Source organism: Sander vitreus, chromosome 12 (assembly GCF_031162955.1).
Source record: "Sander vitreus isolate 19-12246 chromosome 12, sanVit1, whole genome shotgun sequence".
NCBI classification, from domain to species: Eukaryota; Metazoa; Chordata; class Actinopteri; order Perciformes; family Percidae; genus Sander; species Sander vitreus.
The window spans coordinates 19,782,256-19,802,400 of NC_135866.1; the positions used below are offsets into that span (position 1 = coordinate 19,782,256).

A 20,145-nucleotide genomic window follows, 5' to 3' on the forward strand; every position below is an offset into this window, starting at 1 on the left:
TGCAATTTGAAAGGTAGCGTCTCTAAAAACAAAACACACACATGACAAAATAAATGAAAGTGTTGTATGCTACCTTCATTTCATCAGAGTTATCGTAATTAAGAGATTCCAAATTGTAAATAACATCAACACCCAACTCGCAATTACAACTGGGAAAGATTTTTCTAAAAGCTCTGATATACCCGACCTATTGTGCCTGAAAACAAAACTAATATGGATGCCTCACATCAGCCAACGTCCAGTATTCAATGTAAATAAACCCAAATTTGATGGATATTGTGTTACATTCTTCACACAACCAAGACTGTAATTATAAAACCATCTTGGCTGCTGCAAAAGAGAGAGAATTTACGTGGGAGAAAATTGCTCCTCGTGTAAATGCGTAAGTTCCAATATAGTGTATTAATATCATATTTAATCATAAGTATAATATTAATGGTGAAATGGTATTGAACCTATAATATATTTCATTTAGGTGCAATACTGCGGGTAAAAAAGTACTAGGCCTACTAATCCCATTCTGAGGCTGCAGCACCATGTCATTAACATAATTATAATGCCTAATCTTTTATTTAAAAGGGTTTACATCATTCACCTGCAATACTGTGGGACTCCTTTTTAATGGCTCTTACTGGTTTGTGTCCAGGGAACACTACACAAACGTTTAAAACATGTTTCAGAGTGAGTCACACTCTTCTGACGGTGCTTTGCTATACAGTGGCTTTACCGCATCACCAATGTTGTAAAGAATGTTTGCAAAAAAACGTAATGAGACATAAATAATGTGCTGGGATGTAGAGCATGTCCACGATGGATGACATTAGTGATATGAGGACGGATAAGGTTATGTAGGCTACATAACTGATAGACTGGGGAAAAAAACGATACCGCTCAAATAGGTAGTTATCTGGAAATGAAAATGCATCTATAGTCGGGGCCTCAATATCATCTCCCGGACATATGGTTAACTAACGAAGTAATACAGCTTCTTCATCAACGGGATCGTCGACAAAAGGAAATGCCATGTTTTGAGAAAAAAAAAAAAAAGCTTTATAGTCTGCCTAACACAGTTAATAAACCAACACTCTTTTTTTTTTTCATGCAGATAACAAACTGCGCTAAGATGTGCCTGATACAGACTGACTGAATGAATGAGGAAATGAAAGAGCGGTGCATTAGAGGGAGGAGACTGAGAGAAACTCAAGGTTTCTTGAAGAAAACCTGCTCCCGACCAGGTTAGGTTCACAGACTCAGTTACCATAGTAACTGACTATGAGGTTAAGGTACCTCTCTTTCTGAAACAGAAAACCCAGAGTTTCCCTCATCTCAGGGTTAACAAACTCAGAGTTTTCACTAAACCTGCTTTCTGAAACGGGCCCCAGGTGATTATGATGGCCATAACATAATATTTACATGCGTTTCATACTCAGTAAACCATTCAGTGAGCCCTTAAGCATCTGCATTTGTCTTTACACTCATTTTTCAGATTTTTATTTTTATTTGTTTCTCATTTGTATGTATAATTTGACCTTTTCAGCGCAGGACACGACTCATAACCTGAAATTGCTTTGATAGAGTATGGAGTATCTACGGTATCCGTTTTACAATACAGAGACTTGGGGTCCCATGAAAGACCCTGCTGTTGGTATAACCTGAATTAATGTGGAGTCCCCACTGCAGAGAGGAAGGAACAGGAGGCGAAAGCAGCTCTGTATAAAGTCCAGGAAAAAATGCTTACTCCTGAACACCACTGGAGGTGTAATGAGTGGGCTTGTTAGTGAGAGTGGGAGACCAAAGAGCCTTCGATGGACAACCATGACACTGTCTCTACAATTATGGGGGGTGGGATATACATCAAAGTCCGGTCTGTAATAGGGACTGTTTCGACTTTAGGCAGACCATCATGTAGGCAGCAATTTACAGCATGTCACATCAGCAAAACACATCAAGGGTTTCTTTCTTCTAAGGTTTCCTCTTTTACTTTGTCATTTCTTGTTTTACAACAAAACTTTGCCAATTTTAGCACAGCACCTTTGCTATTTTTTTTTGGCCAAGAAGCTCAATGTTTTGGCAATTCCCAGGCCTCCGTAGTTAATAACCTCGGTATCCAATATGTTTCTAATCTGGGGGCAAGGGGGGTGCTCACGGCATACAGAAAGAGATTACACCAAAATACAAGTAACAATTTGATCTTTCCTCTCTCCCACCATTGAGGACATGCTCATTAATCACGTCTAAAGAGCCGAGTAATGTAGCCTGCCTTGTAGGTCTGTGGAGCCAGAGGAAGGAAAAGCAAAGAAATTGGGTTTTATTGCGATGCTTTCTGCCGGCTGCCTCTTTGCATTCGCCCTAAACGATGCAGAAGGGGGGCGGCGGCTCGTCATCTATCTACTGATATTGTACCAAAAAGCAGACATGTATAAAGTACTACAGACCCATACTTGAGTGAAAGTACAAGTGCTCTATCAAAAAAGTGACTTGAGTAGAAGTTGAAGTGCTCTTTAAGCACTACACTTAAGTAGAAGTACTAAAGTATTCAACATTTTTTGTACTTAAGTATTGCAAGTAGTTTATTTTAAAGTGTACTGTTCAAGTACTGAAAGTAAAAGTACAAGTATTGTGTTATGTAGTTATTAAAGAAAGCAGTCAAAAGCTTGAATATCATATTGTTTATATTATGTCAAATGTTTAGCCAAGGCTGTAGCCAAATTAATTAACAAATATTAAATATATATTACATTAAAAATAACAAATATTAACAAATACTGAAATAAAATGTACAATTATCACACTGTGCAAGTAAAATGAACATCCTCTCCAGCACAGTAACGATTAAAGCCCCCAAAAACGTTATCACACACTAGCTAGTAACATGTGTGATGAACAGGAAAGTTAGCAAGCTAGCAAAATACAGATAAACTAGCAGCTTCACATCACAGGGTAAAACGGTTAACATTCAGTACTCATTGCAGACTGAAACAACTCAGGAATAGCTTAACAATAGCTAAATAGAAAGAGTACAAACTTACATCATCTCTGACTTCTGAACAGGCGACCGTAATGAAAAGACGAAGCGATCTCGGGGGTTTATTACGTAACTTACGTAACGTAGCGTACGTAACTAACGTAGACGTAACTACACACCTACGTAACCTACAGTCTCCGTAGCATGAGGAATTCACAACAGTAACGAGTAACGATATAGCACATAATAAACTGTATCGGAGTAAAAGTATTAAGCTTATGTACTCAAGTAAAAGTGGAAGTAGGAGAAAGCGATACAGATACAGCCTTTTAGTACTTAAGTACAGTAGTGAAGTAGTTCTACTTCGTTACTATACATCTCTGCCAAAAATATATATAAATCATAAATGTATCATAGTTTAACCTTTTCAGATCCTTCACAGGTCTTGTAGGGGCCAAATAAGGAGAGTGCCCTACAGGCTACAGCTTACCGAGCACCAAAGGTTATAACACGGAGCGGCATGAAATCACCATTCAGCTCATGACACACGGTTAAGAAATTTCCCTACACATCCTTTATGATGAAAATGTATGACTTCACCAGTGATTCCCTAACCACAGAATGCCAAAAGGCACCAAGTGTGAGATTACTCTGTCGAGGGAATGCTTATCGAGAGGTAGCGCCCCTCTATCCCTCCCACTTTTCATCCATAATTGCTTTCCAGGCCTGCATTGGAAATAGCCTGAAGCTGTTTTATGTTTGGCGGGAGCAGAATGCACTGAGATAAGTTGAAATCCAAGACTATGCCCCAATTGGGACCACTGTTGCATAACAAAACCACCATTCTCTTCTCATCAGTCGAAACAGAGCATTTTTAGTATTCTAACAAGGTCTCTGCATAAAAGTGGTTATCTGGCGCTAATGTTACGTGCAGTTTGTGTTGTAATTTAAAACTCCAAGTGGTACAAAACACAAAGACAGACCTCACACACACATGCACAAGTCCACATACACAAGTCCACGCACAAGTCCGCACACGCACGCAAGCACGCACACAGAGTGAAATATCTCAACAATTATTGGATGGATTGCCATGACATTTCGAACAATCAATCATGGTTCCTGGATGATTAACCATACAAACTTTGGTGAACATCTGACTTTTCACCTAGGGCCACCAGTGGATCAAAGCTTTCACTTATTCTGTGAAATATCTCAACATCTACTAAATGAATGAGTTAGCACATAACTTGGTTCAGACATTCATGGTTCCCAAAGAATGAGTCATCGTGACTTTGGGGATCCCCTCACTTTTCCTCTAATGCCATCATGAGATTGACATTTTTGTTTTGGTGTAAAATGTATCAACTATTGGATGGATTGCCATGAATTTTGCATTTACATTTATATCACTTTGGTAATTCCCTGACTTTTCCTCTAGCAGGTTTAACTTATCCCTACAACCAAATACCTGCAAAACTAATTACATTACCATCAGCCTTAGCTGTACTTTGTGTTTAGTGCTAATTAGCAGATGTTAGCCTGCTAACATGCTAAACTAAGATGATGAAAATGGTAAATACTACCTTCTTAACATCAGCATGTTAGCATTGTCACTGAAGAAGAAGAATGTGTGGAATAAAAAGTTGAAATCTCTGGTTCCGCTTTATCAATTTTTATCTTTTTTTTTTTACTATCCATCATAAGTCTCTATATAAGTACAATGACTCGTCTTATTTGTTAAGAAGCCAAAGGTTTGACTGTCAAATGATATTAAACAGTCCCTCCAGGATTTCGCAGCCTTTTTTGAGATTGTTGTGGCCCAAAATGCCTGATTTTGCGGGAGCTTTTGTAAAAAATTGCGATAAAAGTTGCGATGTCTTTTGTATGTTTGTTGCAATGAAGTTGCAGGAGACAGTGAAAGTTGCAAAAAAAGTTGCGATTTTTTTTTGCGGTGGATTAAAGACAAAAAATTGTAATTTATTATTAAATTTGAACATATGTGTCAGTGGCTTGTTGATTTTTACATTGTTAGTTAATTTCCTATCCTGGCCTGGGACATACATTCATACGTGTTAGGGAAATTTTGATTTACATATTTTCCCTCTTGTTATTTATTAAACCGTTTGCATAGAATAATATTATATTCTCTCGCTCTCTCGCTCTCTCTCTCTCTCTCTCTCTCTCTGTTAAATTAAACTGCTGTGGATATTGTTAAGAAACCATAATACTACTTCACTACTAATTTTCAAATTTCTGGAAAAGTTGCGGTGATTGGTCAAAATTGCGAGTCGCACCAAAGTCATGGTGATTGGTTGAATTTCGTGTGAATTGGCGCAATCGCGACATCGCAAAATCCTGGAGGGACTGATTAAACATCTTGTGTCTTGTTAGATGGGAAAAGTCAGCCTAGTTCATCCTTTTCCAGCATGACATCAGGGTGCCCCCTCATGTTTGATAAGACTCCTCTCGTCTGCACCAAAATCTCCTCCATTACTTTTCCTCCACCTGTTTCACAGGATATCTGTTAGGAATCTGCATGATAACGATGTCAGAGAGGCAGTCAGAGGGAGATGGTTACGCTGTCTCTTCCTCACATCTCCACAAAGAGATGGGCGAGAGTGGTTTCCTGTCCTCATACTCCTCACTGACAAAATAAAACAGATGATACTGCTAGAAGAAAGGGAACCCCTTGGGATTTAACGCTCTTTTTCGCTCTTGGTTTCTGTCTCTTTCACTCTCTAGTCTCATTCTTGCAGGCTGAACCTTTCCCGGGTCCTATATTCTCTTTTATCATTCTCTCCATCCTTATACTTTCCTAGCTTTGTCCTATTCTCTCATTCTCTTTGCCCTTACTATTCAAGAGTTTCTTTACCTTTTCATCTCCTTCCCAAGTTTCTTTCTCTGCTTCCTCATCTTGACCCTCTTCCTCCTCCTACAGTTCTTCACGTGTCCAGGCCAACTGATGCTGCTGCATAACTAGAAATAAATTACCCTTCATTCTGACCTAAATCAAACATGTTGCATAGTACACAGGATTTAAAATACATAAATATGGTCTGTTACTTACAGAAATTTGGTTCATAACCAGCTGAGAAAACATTCTCAAGCAGCATTTTCAATGTTCTTGCAAATGTTTTTGCATCTCTTACAGGCGTCGAAAGGTTTGCTGGGTTGTGATGAGTTTAATACTCTGGTGGAAGATAAAGTGAAATGGTCGAAGGCTGACTGGCAGTGCACCCTGCACGCCAGCCAGCTGATATCTTGGAAAGATCAATATGGCAGAGAGGTCAGCAAGCAAAGATGAAGACAAATGTTCATGGCAGAGGTTTTTTTCCAAACTCCAATCATTAAGCACTGCAGGCGAACAAATGCGAGGCAAGGCCAAAAACCTTTTCACTTCTTGATATGTACAAAGAAAACTCATTCATGTTGTCAGGCAGGACACAATGTCTCAGAAAACTGACTGCAAAGTTTTTGAAGGTTGGACTGCATTATGCACTTCCACATGCTGTAGTAGCAAAGTGCATTGATTGCAGCTTGCGGTGGCAGAATGTGAAGGGTGACATAATAGCAGGTTTGAAGAAGCATAAATGATGTTCAGTGGAGCCATGGCCCTAATTGATGTCCCTTGTCGCCAAAATGTCAATAAGTTTATTGCCAAGAGAAAAAAATAAATTGGTGGTTTACTTATGATGCTCTGCTGCTCCCGTCAGAGGGGGGAAATCAATTCTCATCCAAAGCTGGGTTTACTGACGCATTACAGACAAATCCTCATCAAATCAAAACATACACTGTCACTGAATATTGGCATTTCAGCTAGTGAGAAAAAATGCTGCTGTGTGCCCTGTCAGCTGTCTTTAAATATGAATGACTCGCTTCATATTTATTTGTGCGTTGCTCAACTTCTGACAGAACTGTGAGACTTAGCTGTGCAATCATTTTGATTCCAAGACCAAAAGCTAAAACTGCTTCTGGCATATTGACTGCAACTCAGGATAAATAGTGGACCGGGTTTTATTGTTCTGTCCCACACCACATCCATCATCCACATCCCACTTATAAACAGAGTTACAACATTTAACGTTTACACACTTAAATGAAAACTTCTGGGCATATGGCTGCTATTGGCTATGACAAAAATCTTCCCAATCAAACTAAATTATGGAGATCTGGAGAGAGCAACCGCACTACACACGGCTATATATATATATATATATATATATATATATATATATATATATATAATAGAGTCCAAATTGGCTGTGCAAAAACATCAGCTTAAACCAAATATTTAAACCAAATTATCGAGAGGTGGAAAGATGAATGCATGTGAAATGTTTATCATAATTGTGACGGTGGCCAATTGGAAAAAATTGACATATCCCCCAGTGCACACATGAACATGCAGCCGATGTTCATGCATGTTCTGTTGATACTGCAATAGGTGTCTGCATAAGGAGGCATGTTGACACATTATTGTCAGGACAGTGATTATTGTCAAACTGCAAGCGAGACAGTCCATGTGGACCCTTGTGGCTGTGCAGAAACAGAAAGTATAATTTACACTTAATTCTAATCTTCACCTTCATAGCTACATGCATAACCAAAAGCCTAAACCACACCTTCCAATGTTGTATGCCTCAGGACTAAATACCCTCTATTTTCTGGGCACCCTGGTGGCCTAGGGTTTAAGGCACCAACTCTGAAACTCAACATCCCCGGTTTTCACCCAGCTGGGGACCTTTGCTGCATGTCATTCCCTGTCTGCCTCTCCCCTTGTTTCCTGTCCTGTCCACACAGAGCCGATTATCGGCCGTCGGACCGTCTGGCGAGGTCGGTGACTCGAGTCTGTTCAGTGTGTTCCGTGCCGTCATCCGTCCAAGGAGCCGTCGGCCTTCATTTGGGCCGACCCGACATGTTCAGTCGGAGACACACCCGGAAATGGCGAGCGGATGAGCCTCTCAAAATCTGAGATCGTATTCTGAACAAGCTGCCATGACAGTCTGGCTGTGAATTTCCGGAGAAAAAAGAACTACGTGACAAGTACGTCCAATCAGCTGCCGGTTTTAATTTTCTGGGAAACAATCGGACTGTTAATGGAAACAATACAGAGCAGTGCCGCCTGCTGCTATGGAGACGTATTACGTTTTGCGTACGCACAGAGCGTATGCTCAAGTTGGCGTCTCTTCGGTGTGCCTTTTCTGCCGACGGTCGGCCGTCTAGTTGGTGTGTAAGCACCTTTAGGTATAAAATTCCCCCAAAATGTTATTACCTTTAATTTCTGCTAAATTAATAAATGTTTGTAATGTCAGTAATAATAATAATACTGTTATTGATTTAATAACTTTTGTTTGCAAGTCATTTGGATAAAATGGGAAAACTGTGGATTTGGCTGCTTGAGTTGCTGCCCTTTAGTGACTTCACTAAACACCCTGAGTACAGCTTTAAAATAAAAAAGTGAAAATGTTACACATAGACCTTAAGTCACCATGACTACATGCACCAGTTAAGTACAATATGGCATACATAAAGTGAACTGTGAATTCACTGTGCACATCAACAACATGCATTTCGAGTAGTCTATATCCATGACGTTCCACTTCTAGGATTGTTCCGCCGTATGTGTTTCATTTTGGCTGGATGTCCATTACCTTCTGCTTTCTTTGTGTCCAGCTAGCTAGACTATCTGTCCAATCTGAGTTTTCTGTTGCACGTCTAAAGCAACCTTTGAATGTACACGTTCCACAAAACAAGTTCCTTCCCGAGGCTATTTTGCAGAGGCGCCGTTGCTCTGTGTGGCACTTAGCTCCGCCCAAGACAATTGTGATTGGTTTAAAGAAATGCCAATAAACCAGAGCACGTTTTTCTCCCATCCCACAATGCTGTGTGGACTTGCCAGACCCTCCTCCGCAGCACTGTGGAGGAAGGTCTGGCAATGCGAGACTAGAGTGACTCAAAATGGAAACTTAAGTGGACAGATCAGCAGCATTTTCATCAACATTAGAGGTTTCCACACTTGTTGTTTTCTGCACCAATGAGATTTAGTTTAATGAATAGTTCCACCTTCTGTTGCCAACCTGCATTTCTTTGTCACAAGATTAAGTGACTCTCTAGACCCACAGGTGTTTAATTTAGCAAAAGTTCATTTTCCAACAAGACTACTTTTTATGACATTACCGAACAATGTGTTTACTTTTAAATCTGTCCAGCTGAACCAAAGCTGGGAGGAGATTGTCAAATTACTTGTATGCAAAACAACGTGTGACATAATCTGATGATTTAAAGCAAGTTTGCAGTAGCAAATGTAGTTTCCTTGAAACTGACTCCAGAGAGATGCAAGACAACTACAAAGAAACAAAAAACGGCTACAAAGAGACACAAAATGACTACAGAGATGCAAAACAATTGCAAACACACACAAGTTGACTACAAAGAGCCAGAAAACTACAACAAAGAGACACAAACTGATTAATTTTGTGCCTCTTTCATTCTGGGGCCCATTTTGTCAGTTGGAGAACTGTTGTATTCAACATTTGGCTCAGTGGTGCAGACCGCTACACAAACCACCCAACAGCCCATCAACCAAATTGCCTGCAGAGAAGCACGCCATCTTATATGTTACATAAAAAAAAGCATTTACAAGATGATTAGGTCTGCTTTACTTGCAACGCCTTCACTCCCCAGTACTCACATTGATTGTTTTCTCCTGGCTTGGTTAATAGATGGAAGTCAATACACCCCTGCTGTGACGTCAGGGTTCACCTAGCTGCAGGTCTCCTGGGCTTACCAATTAGAGCATAAGAATGCAGCCAAGGATTTCATTAGTAGCCTAAACTGTTATTAGTAACGACAGGTCAGTATTGAGTGTGGCGCAACACGGTGCTAGAGAAAATGGTGATAAATGACAGAGGGGCGAGGCTCTCTCTAAAGAGCTGTGCAGATAGATGACTGCTGGGCCCCGTTTCAGAAAGCAGGTTTAGTGAAAACTCTGAGTTTGTTAACCCTGAGATGAGGGAAACTCTGGGTTTTCTGTTTCAGAAAGAGAGGTTAATCAAACGTGAGAGAGAGGGGTAACTCCAGCCCGTTTCAGAAAGATAGGTACCTTAACCTCATAGTCAGTTACTATGGTAACTGAGCCTGTGAACCTAACCTGGTCGGGAGCAGGTTTTCTTCAATAAACCTCGAGTTTCTCTCAGTCTCCTCCCTCTGACACAGACCCGACTAGTATTTTCATTTCCAGATAGCTACCTATTTGAGAGGTAGCGTTTTTCTTCACAGTCCATCAGATATGTAGATACCTTAGACCTCATATCACTAACATCACCCATCGTAGACATGATTTTACATCCCAGCAGATTCTTTGTGTCGCATTATGTTTTTTGCAAATGCAGAGACGTCAGAAAAGTGTGCCTCGCTCTGAAACGTTTTTAAATGTTTTTGTAGTGTTCCCTGGACACAAACCAGTGAAAACCATTAAAAAGAATGAAATGATAATACATTATAATTCTGTTAATGACATGGTACTGCAACCTCAGAATGGGATTAGTGGTAGTTAACTTTTTCGCCCGCAGGATTGCACCTAAATGAACTTATAGGTGTATTACCATTCCAGTTTTCACTAGTAATATTATAGGTTACCTGTGATTAAATATGAAATTTAATATACTATATTAGAGCTTACGCATTGACTCGAGGAGCAATTTTCTCCCACAACAATTCTCGCTATTTTGCAGCAGCAGCAGCAGTGTTGCTTTTTTTAACAAAATATATATTCAAACTCGCTGTATGCGTGCATGAGTAGTTCCAGTTCCAGAGAGATAAAGTATGCCGACCGATTTGTTTGTGGTTGTTGCCATGGTGAATCATAGTATCATGGCTCCATTCATGCTGCCTTTTTATTATGGTGGTGCACACGCTTAACTCTGAGTCAACCTACTCTGAGTTGATTGAACCAACTCAAATCAGCTGTTCTGGAACCGAAAACTCAGAGTTTCCCATCTCAGGGTAAATCAACTCAGGGTTAGACTCAGTTTGTTAAACCTCCTTCCTGAAACGTTCATTAGACATGAGGAAGACGTGTGTGTGTGTGTGTGTGTGTGTGTGTGTGTGTGTGTGTGTGTGTGTGTGTGTGTGTGTGTGTGTGTGAGTGTGTGTGTAGAAAGTGAAGATGCAGTGCGCAAATGGGTTTCTTAAGAGGAAAAAGTAAAACTGGCTTCACCTTCAAAGGCTTTGGTGCCCACTTTGCAGCGCATTAGCCAAACATTTGAAGCCATTCATCCACACAAACACACAAACACATCTGTTTACCTTATGGTCGATGATGCCACTGTATCCCTGGAGGACTGGGGGGTGAGGCTTGGCCACCCTGACGGAGGCTTCAGTGGGCCGCCGCAGCTGTTCATGCTGTCGGATGCGTGTGTCGTTAGCGTCCCTGGAAGCGCCGTTGAAGCTGCCGTTGTACACGAGGAACAAGCTGGCGCACAGGAGAAGCACGAGGAGCACGGCTATCCCATGGCGCTGACACAAAGACACAAACAGATGCTGACTAATTATTCCTATTGCATCGTACTGAGTTTAGGCTGCACCTATAGGCTTAACAACAGATGAGAGGCAGCCAGCTGCTGCACATCATCCTCTGTCAATACAACCCCAACTTCCTGGGCCCCGTTTCAGAAAGCAGGGTTAGTGAAAACTCTGAGTTTGTTAACCCTGAGATGAGGGAAACTCTGGGTTTTCCATTTCAGAAAGAGAGGTAACTTTACCTCAGAGTCAGTTACTATGGTAACTGAGTCTGTGAACCTAACCTGGTCAGGAGCAGCTTTTCTTCAAGAAACCTCCCTCCCTCTGAGAGAAACTCGAGGTTTCTTCTCTCACATTTCCTCATTCATTCATTCAGTCTGTATCAGGCGCATTTTATTTTATCTGCATGAATAAAAACTTAATAAATAAAACTTATGGTTAGGCAGATTATAAAACGTTTTTTTCTCAAACATGTCATGTCCTTTTGTCGACGATCCCGTTGATGAAAAAGCTGTATTACTTCACAGAGAGTTTACATTGGGAGATGATATTGAGTCCCGACTTAATGTATTTTCATTTCCACATTTGTTCACAGTCCATCAGATATGTAGATACCTTATCCGTCCTCATATCATTAACATCCACCATCGTGGGCATGCTTTAACATCCAAGCAGATTCTTTGTGTCGCATTACGTTTTTTGCAAACGGCAGTTTTCTAATTGGTGATGCGGATCATACTGTAATAGTGAAGCCACTGTAGCTGTCAGAAAAGTGTGACCCGCTCTGAAACGTTTTTTAAACGTTTTTTGTAGTTGTTCCCTGGACACAAACCAGTGAGAGCCATTAAAAAGAAATAAATGATTATAAATTATAGTTCTGTTAATGATCATGGTGCTGCAGCCTCAGAATGGGATATAGTAGTATCTTACTTTTTCGCCCGCAGGATTGCACCCAAATGAAATTATAGGTGTAATACAATTCCAGTTTTCACCAGTCATATTAGTCTATAAGTTAACTGTGATTAAATATGAAATGAATACACTGTTAATGCCTACGCATTGACTCGAGCAGCAATTTTCTCCCATACCAATTCTCTCTCTGTTGCAGCAGCAACCTCTGTCTTGCTTTTTTAATGAAATACATGTTCAAACCATAGACAGTATATAAGAATGGACCAACAGATCCCGTTGCTCTGGACGGAGACCAGTAAAGGCCTTTAGAAGCACTTTTCCGGTGATGGCTGAGTGTTACTGCGCAGCCTCCAACTGAGAGAGACGACGTAAATGTGCCGTGAGCAACCTGTCTGAAAGTTGTAAGTCTTCTGGTAGCTGTGCCAAGAGAAATCTCAATCATTCAGAATATTGCAGAGACGGAGAGCGTAGGTATATGTAAGGAGATAACATGGACACAGGCTAATTATTGCTAACTAAAATGCTAGTTAACATTAGTAATTACACTTAAACAGCTAATGTGAGACGAAACTGCCGCTTCTCCTGTACTGTACGGTAATTCCTCTACTATGCGACAGTAAGTCGCGTGGTTATGATACAATCATTAGCCTATTTTTACAAAAACGTCTGATACGGAGCCATAACGTGAGGTACAAGGTAATGGAGCCTGGTGCCCCCTTGGTTCAAACCAAGGGGGTATTCTCCTCGGACCGCGAACCTCCTATGGCGCCATTTTGATGCTAATAAGCCATCACCTCCCGTTAGCATTCCATTGACTGCCATTCATTTTGGCGCCACTTTGACAGCGAATAACTTTACATCTGAAGTGTTTAAAGACTCTATTTGTCCATTGTTTATTTCTAAAAAAACATGACAATGTATAAAAGGCTCCATTACCTTGTACCTCACGTTATGGCTCCGTAGCAGACGTTTTTGTAAAAATAGGCTAACGATAGTGTCATAACCACGCGACTTACTGTCGCATGGTAGAGGAATTACCGTATAGTACAGGAGAAGCGGAAGTTTCGTCTCACATTAGCTGTTTAAGTGTAATTACTAATGTTAACTAGCATTTTAGTTAGCAATAATTAGCCTGTGCCTATGTTGTCTCCTTACATATACCTACGCTCTCCGTCTCTGCAATATTCGGAATAATTGAGATTTCTCTTGGCACAGCTACCAGAAGACTTACAACTTTCAGACAGGTTGCTCACGTCACATTTACGTCGTCTCTCTCAGTTGGAGGCTGCGCAGTAATGCTCAGCCATCACCGGAAAAGTGCTTCTATTGGCCTTCACTGGTCTCCGTCCAGAGCAACGGGATCTGTTGGTCTATATACTGTCTATGGTTCAAACTCGTTGTTTGTGCGCATGAGTATTTCCGCTGACCCGTTTATTTGTGGTTGTTACCATGGTGAATCGTAGTATCATGGCTCCATTCATACTGCCTTTTTATTGTGGTGGTGCACGCGCGTGAACCTACTCCAAGTTGACTGAACCAACTCATATCAGCTGTTCTGGAACCGAAAACTCTGAGTTTCCCAACGTTTGTGTAGTGTTCCTTGGACATAAACCAGTAAGAGACATTAAAAAGGAGTTCCACAGTACGCCCTATTGCAGGTAAATTATGTAAACCCTTTTAAATAAAAGATTAGGAATTATAATTATGTTAATGACATGGTGCTGCAGCCTCAGAATGGGATTAGTAGGCCTAGTACTTTTTCGCCCGCAGGATCGCACCTAAATGAAATAGATTATAGGTTCAATACCATTTCACCAGTAATATTATACTTATGATTAAATATGATATTAATACACTATATTGGAACTTACGCATTTACTCTAGCAGCAATTTTCTCCCACGCAAATTCTCTCTCTTTTGCAGCAACCGCTGTTGCATTTTTAACGGAATACATGTTCAAACTCGCTGTATGTGCGCATGAGTATTTCCGCCGACCCGTTTGTTTGTGGTTATTGCCATGGTGAATCGTAGTATCATGGCTCCATTCATGCTGCCTTTGTGACTTTGCCTGTGGTGGCGCTCGCGCGTGAACCTACTCCGAGTTGATTGAACCAACTCAAATCAGCTGTTCTGGAACCGAAAACTCTGAGTTTCCCATCTCAGGGTAAATCAAGAGTTCAGGGTAGACTCAGAGTTTGTTAAACCTCCTTCCTGAAACGGACCCCAGGAAGTCATGTCACGTGCGACCAAAACTTTAAAAAGCTGTTATCGAATTAATTTTAAGGGCACAGACATAATTATGACAGTGACATGATGCCAGGTTGTTAATGCTAATATTTATGTTTGCATTTTAATGCGTTCAGAAGCCTACATAACCTGCACGGTATATAAGCGATAAAGTAAAAGTTCATATCGATATATTGATCTTCTAGGCTAAGTCAAAATGTGCAGTCTGAGCTTCCTGGTTAAACCATATTAGGCTATCACAAACTCGTGACACAACTCGTGACACTTTTGATTTGTTTTGTATTGCTAATTTTGTTTAGATTATCTGCATAATTGTTTATTTTCACAATAAGAAATATTAAACAGAAACAACGCATGCACTTTTTTAGATGTATGCATCTGCGTTAAAGGCAGGAAACACCCCGCGCTTTATGCTGTATAATTTTAAGGAAAAAAAAGCCAGAGCTTAGTGCCAAACAGAGCGCACAGCTGGATGCCTATTGTTCAGATCTTAATCTTTTGATCCGACAGAGTGCAAACAGCAGCGTTATGGCGATCGGAGCGCACTTTACTGAACAATGCTGGATGTAAAAGCCAGCACAAACAGTTTCCTATAGGGCTACATGACAGAAACCTTTACCATAGGTGTCTTCATTTTGCAGCGCACTGTCTTATCGCTGCGGTTCAGTGCGGTTGACTCCACTTTCTCTCATAGTCCAGCGGCATCTGTTCGCATCCCGAATACCACTCCAGTCCGTCCGCGCTGTGCCGGCCTGCCTGCCGCTGCCTGTGTGTCTTCAGACTGGAGCCTAGGCGCAATTCATACTGTGGAGACCGAGGCGACAGATGTTCACTATTGTATCTGCTGGGTCTTAACGCCCCCCGAGTTTAAGGGGCTGAGGAGTGGAGGCGCAGTTAATTAAAGAGACTACCTGCAAGAGGGTGATAAGGCCGTTTTGTTTAATGGTTATTTCCTGCTGAGCAGTATTTGATGGAAATCTCTGCTTGGATTACTCTAGAGTACAGTGGACGGATGCTACAATCTAAAGTGGATAAAGAATGCAAGAGAAGTTAAACAGCAGCGAGGATATCCTGGAGAGCAGCCAAACACTGAGTCTGTTAATCAGAGAGGTGAAATGTAACCAGGTAGTTTTACTTAAGTACTGTACTGTACACATTTGAAGTACTTGAACTTTCCATTTTCCATTTCCATTTTTTGCAACTTCATACTCCACTACATTTCACAAGTAATAAATAAATGTATTATGCTTTTTACTGGACTAGATTTATTTGACAGCTATACTTAAGAAATTAAGATTGTTTCATACAAAGCATATAATAAGCTTGTAAAATAAAATGTATTGTTACAAAACTACCAGACAGTTTAATTAACAATAAATATACTTACATACAATATTACTGAACATCAGTTTAACAGCTTTTAATCCACATCTTCTTGAATTTGCCCAGTCTTCTCTTGTATTTATTGGATTGTACACTTAAGTATTTTGGTTTTGTCTTTGTATATTGTTTTATATATCAAAAAGTGCTGTTATGAATATGGTTTGTTTGCATGCTTGCAGTACTGAAAGTACCATACTGATAGCCTACCTTTTCATTGGCTAAACAAACATTATGGATTTCAGCTTCAAAATAATTTTCAGTGTTGAATCCATAAAACATGAACATCATTGTTTTATATGGTTGGATCACCAGTATTGCAGCATACTCTGGGGTTGAATCTGCTGCGCCTTTTTCATTGTTGGTATGTTGGTGGTGTATGCATATCCTGTGTGTGCTGTAGTCCAGTGTTTCTCAAACTTTTTTCAATAATGTACCCCTGTTGAATTGTTTCTTTAAGCCAAGTACCAGCGCTAATTATTTTTGGTAGAAAAAAAAGTCTATATAAACAGGAACAGTACAGCGCTGTCAGCGATATATTTACTAAACAACAGCCTTGTAACTGAAAAAAACATTTAAATGCTAATGAGAATAGGAGACAAAAACTGTAAAAAAGACAAAACGTTGGAAAAAGATGGTAGAAAGAAGGAAGGAAGTAAGGCAAGAATAGGTCGAAAATAGTATCAAAAACTTCAAAAACAGTGACATAACTTTGAAAAAAAGCAAGAAACTTGTAAAAAGTAGAAGGACAGTAGAAGGAAGGAAAGCAAGATTAGGTCCAAAGAAGGCAACACAAATGTCACATTTTTGGTAGGAAAAAAAAGTCCACATAAAGAGGAACAATGTTCTGGACAACAGCCTCGTAACTATTAAACATTTTGTTAAATATCTCACGTACCCCCTGCAGTTCTCCAAAGTACCCCTAGGGTACACATCCCCCCATTTGAGAAACACTGCTGTAGCCTATCTAACTGTATTAAAGTCCTTTATATGTTCAAATATACAGTAGCACAATAAATAGCTATGTGTTTTATTCTAGTCACACTGAAACAACAAATAGCCACCTCTTTAACACTTTTAAATTTGCAGCTCTAAACTCTGTGTGGCATTCTGAAAGTGATGCAATTAATGTTTCAAGCAGTAGCAACAGCAGTTTTGCATGAATATTAAAAAACTTGATATAAGCTAAGGCATATTTTTCAAAACAAAGTTCAAAGAGCTTCACAGAGCAGCAAAGAGATACAACCAAAACCAAAATAGCAGGAGCATGCACAGAGACCTTTTTGAGGACTTTTTAAGGGGAAATCACAACAACTGTTTGTGTTGAGACAGCGCCATATAGTTCTGCAGAAAGTTTTTTAAAATAAAATATACATAAACTCAGATACGTGCATAAATGTGCACACATGCATGTGTAGACATTCACACATTCGGTATCTGCCCAAACATACACATTGAGTTTATTTTGGTTCACTTATTTTGTGTCATGTTTTTGTGCCTTGTGTGTTGTAGTTTAAATAGTTATATAATTACATCAACTCCATGTATTTCCTCAGCACATCAATCCAACACACAATGGGCAGTTAAACCACATATAACAATGCATTGGAGGTGCTGCATGTGTCACCCCCATTTGCCAGTGATTGTGTATAATCTGCTTATGAAACAAAACAAAAAAAACAGGTTATCATGGGAGATGCACGAGAGACTTTCCAGAGGCAATAATCTACATCAGTGTCACCATCAGAGTCACGGGGGAATAATGTGCAATAACACAGCGTAAGGTTGGAAGGCTCAACAACAACAATAACAACAGCAGCACATCAGAAGTTTTTTTTTTTTTCAAAGAAAGGCCGTCTTTGAAGTGTGCACTTACCTTAGGACAGTGAAAGGGCATGTGGATCTGGGAATATTAAGGACATTTGTAAAAAGGCAGTAACAGGCATTTTAGAGGTAACTGTTGCATACTTAATGTATGTGTACTTCACATATTCATGTGTTTATACATTTGATTTGTGGCTGCAGATGTGTTTTACACTGTAGAGTAAAACCCAGATAATATTTTTAACATAAAACTGTAATATGCCCAAGCTACACAATGACCGGACCATACAGCTTAAAAGAGAACACAGCCATGTTTTTTACATTCAGAATTCTTGGGAAACAGGATGACAGTGTACCAAAAGTTGAACAAGCACTTAGTAGAAAACAGGACTTTTACATAGAAACACCTGCACTTTAATTCCCCTAGAGTTAATAAACAGCTGTTTTTTATTTAAAGTCCTTCGACAGGAGTAGGATAAAATTGGAAACTAAAAATGAATTCTAATTTTAAATATAATATAAACATGAAGTGGCTGTGCATAACACAACCTCGCAAACACAGATTTAGTGAATGCTTCTATATTCTAATGATTATTGTGAAAAGTATGGTATTTACATGTAACACTTCAAAAAGGATTTAAATGTAAGGAACTACAGTACTACGACCACTACAGCTTGAATGATATGCTGGTGTTTAAACATTAATGCATGACTCTGTTGTAAGATAAAATGATCAAACCTCCAGTGTGATTTTGTGGCAACTGTTATAAAGCCAGAAACAGAGAAGTCAGAAGTAACCATGCTTTTTGTTTTCTATGGGCTGTTAAAAGTCTGTGCTTGTAATTCTGCTGGAGTAATCACTCTTTTACCACTGCTTTTCAAACATACAATACCCGAGGGGATAGCATTCAGAAAAGAATGTGCACAAAATCCCCAAATAACTATGGTTTTAGTGAACTTTAACTCAAGACATTTTAAAACAAGTTTTACTATGAGTATTCATTAAGGGCCAGTGCATCACTGCTGCGTTGGCGGCTCAACGTTCCAAAACCATCAGGCCGTGAGGAGTCTATAAATTTAAAATGCAATCACCATGCGAGCAACCCAACATGCCAGCAGCAGCAGCAGCAGCAGCAGCATGTTGATCGATGTTAATGGGCCTTGTAACACTGAAGTTATGGCGCTCACAGAGCAGCGCCTGATCATCAGGGCCAGCCTGATGATGATGATGATGATGATGGGGCAGGTTGCTGTGAAAGATGGCTGCTGCTGATGCTGAGCATGTGGACAATGGTGGAGACTGATCAGCAGGTGTTTACAATGCCTATAACACGCAGGAGGGCTCCGCCACCTACTTATTGCCTGTCGCAGGCCGTTACATGGTTGATTGTCTAGGGTCTACATGGTGCCATATTTCTCCCTTTTATGTTCTCTAATCCTCTGCAGATCTGATTTATGAGTGAAAGCTGCTCCCCATGGTGCTGCAGGAGAGGGACCTTGACAAGGGAATCTGACTGGCTTTTTGTCCTTTCCATAATTAGAGAGTACATCCAATTCACCCTGTTCATTACCCCTGGGCCCAGTGACAAATGATGAGGAGGCCTGTTTTAATGCAGGCTCACTTGGCTGTCCCGTTTGGGGGGAATGAGCAACACATAATGCACACAAGAGGAGTAGTGGTTATTTTATTACACTAAATGTAAGTGGGAATTCCATTTTTTCCCCACACATCCCAGAGGACTGAACACGGTGAGATTTAAAGGATCACAAGAGCCACTATAAATCACACCCATTTTTGTATTACTAATAACCAATTTGCAAATAATTGTTTGTTTCTTCCTTCCTGGCAGCCACTGCTTTCCAATTAGTCAATTTATTTCCATCTGTTTAGTGTTCTATTTATGGCAAATCAGTTAGCAGACACTTTGAAAATAACAACTAACAACTTAGCCAACACAACAACTTTATAAGTTGATCATTTGCCATTGTTGTGTTTGACTTTTTACATCAGTCTGCACTTACACCTGCTTTACCACAAAAAGAAAGATGTAGCTCTCACCAAATTAATGGAGGCAGCATAGTCACTGTGATGGATTATACAACTCAAGCTAATTTAAAAGGTTTTGGGTCGGCTAATTCATTTTCACATTTTGACAAATTAATGGAAACAATGGCAGCCAGAAAGGTAGAAAAAATAGATTTGCATGCCTCAAAAACAGTCACCAATAAAGTAGACAAAGACAAAGTAAAACAGTATACAGCATTTTAGGGCTTCAAATAGTGGAAATGAAAAT

The 20,145-nt window shown here is 40.0% G+C and overlaps 1 protein-coding gene across 2 annotated transcripts in view; it reads right to left on the reverse strand.

Moving 5' to 3' along the window:
• The window catches only part of st6galnac5a (ST6 (alpha-N-acetyl-neuraminyl-2,3-beta-galactosyl-1,3)-N-acetylgalactosaminide alpha-2,6-sialyltransferase 5a), a 61,034-nt gene extending 45,606 nt beyond the window's left edge, over positions 1–15,428 (reverse strand). For both annotated transcript variants that reach the window (XM_078264416.1, XM_078264417.1), the window contains exons 1-2: positions 15,267–15,428; positions 11,276–11,485 (exon numbers count right to left, since the gene is read on the reverse strand). In XM_078264416.1, coding sequence (XP_078120542.1) covers positions 11,276–11,485; positions 15,267–15,281 — 225 coding nt within the window. In that variant the 5' untranslated portion in view covers positions 15,282–15,428. The remainder of the gene's footprint in view (positions 1–11,275; positions 11,486–15,266) is intronic.
• Positions 15,429–20,145: the final 4,717 nt, after the last annotated feature.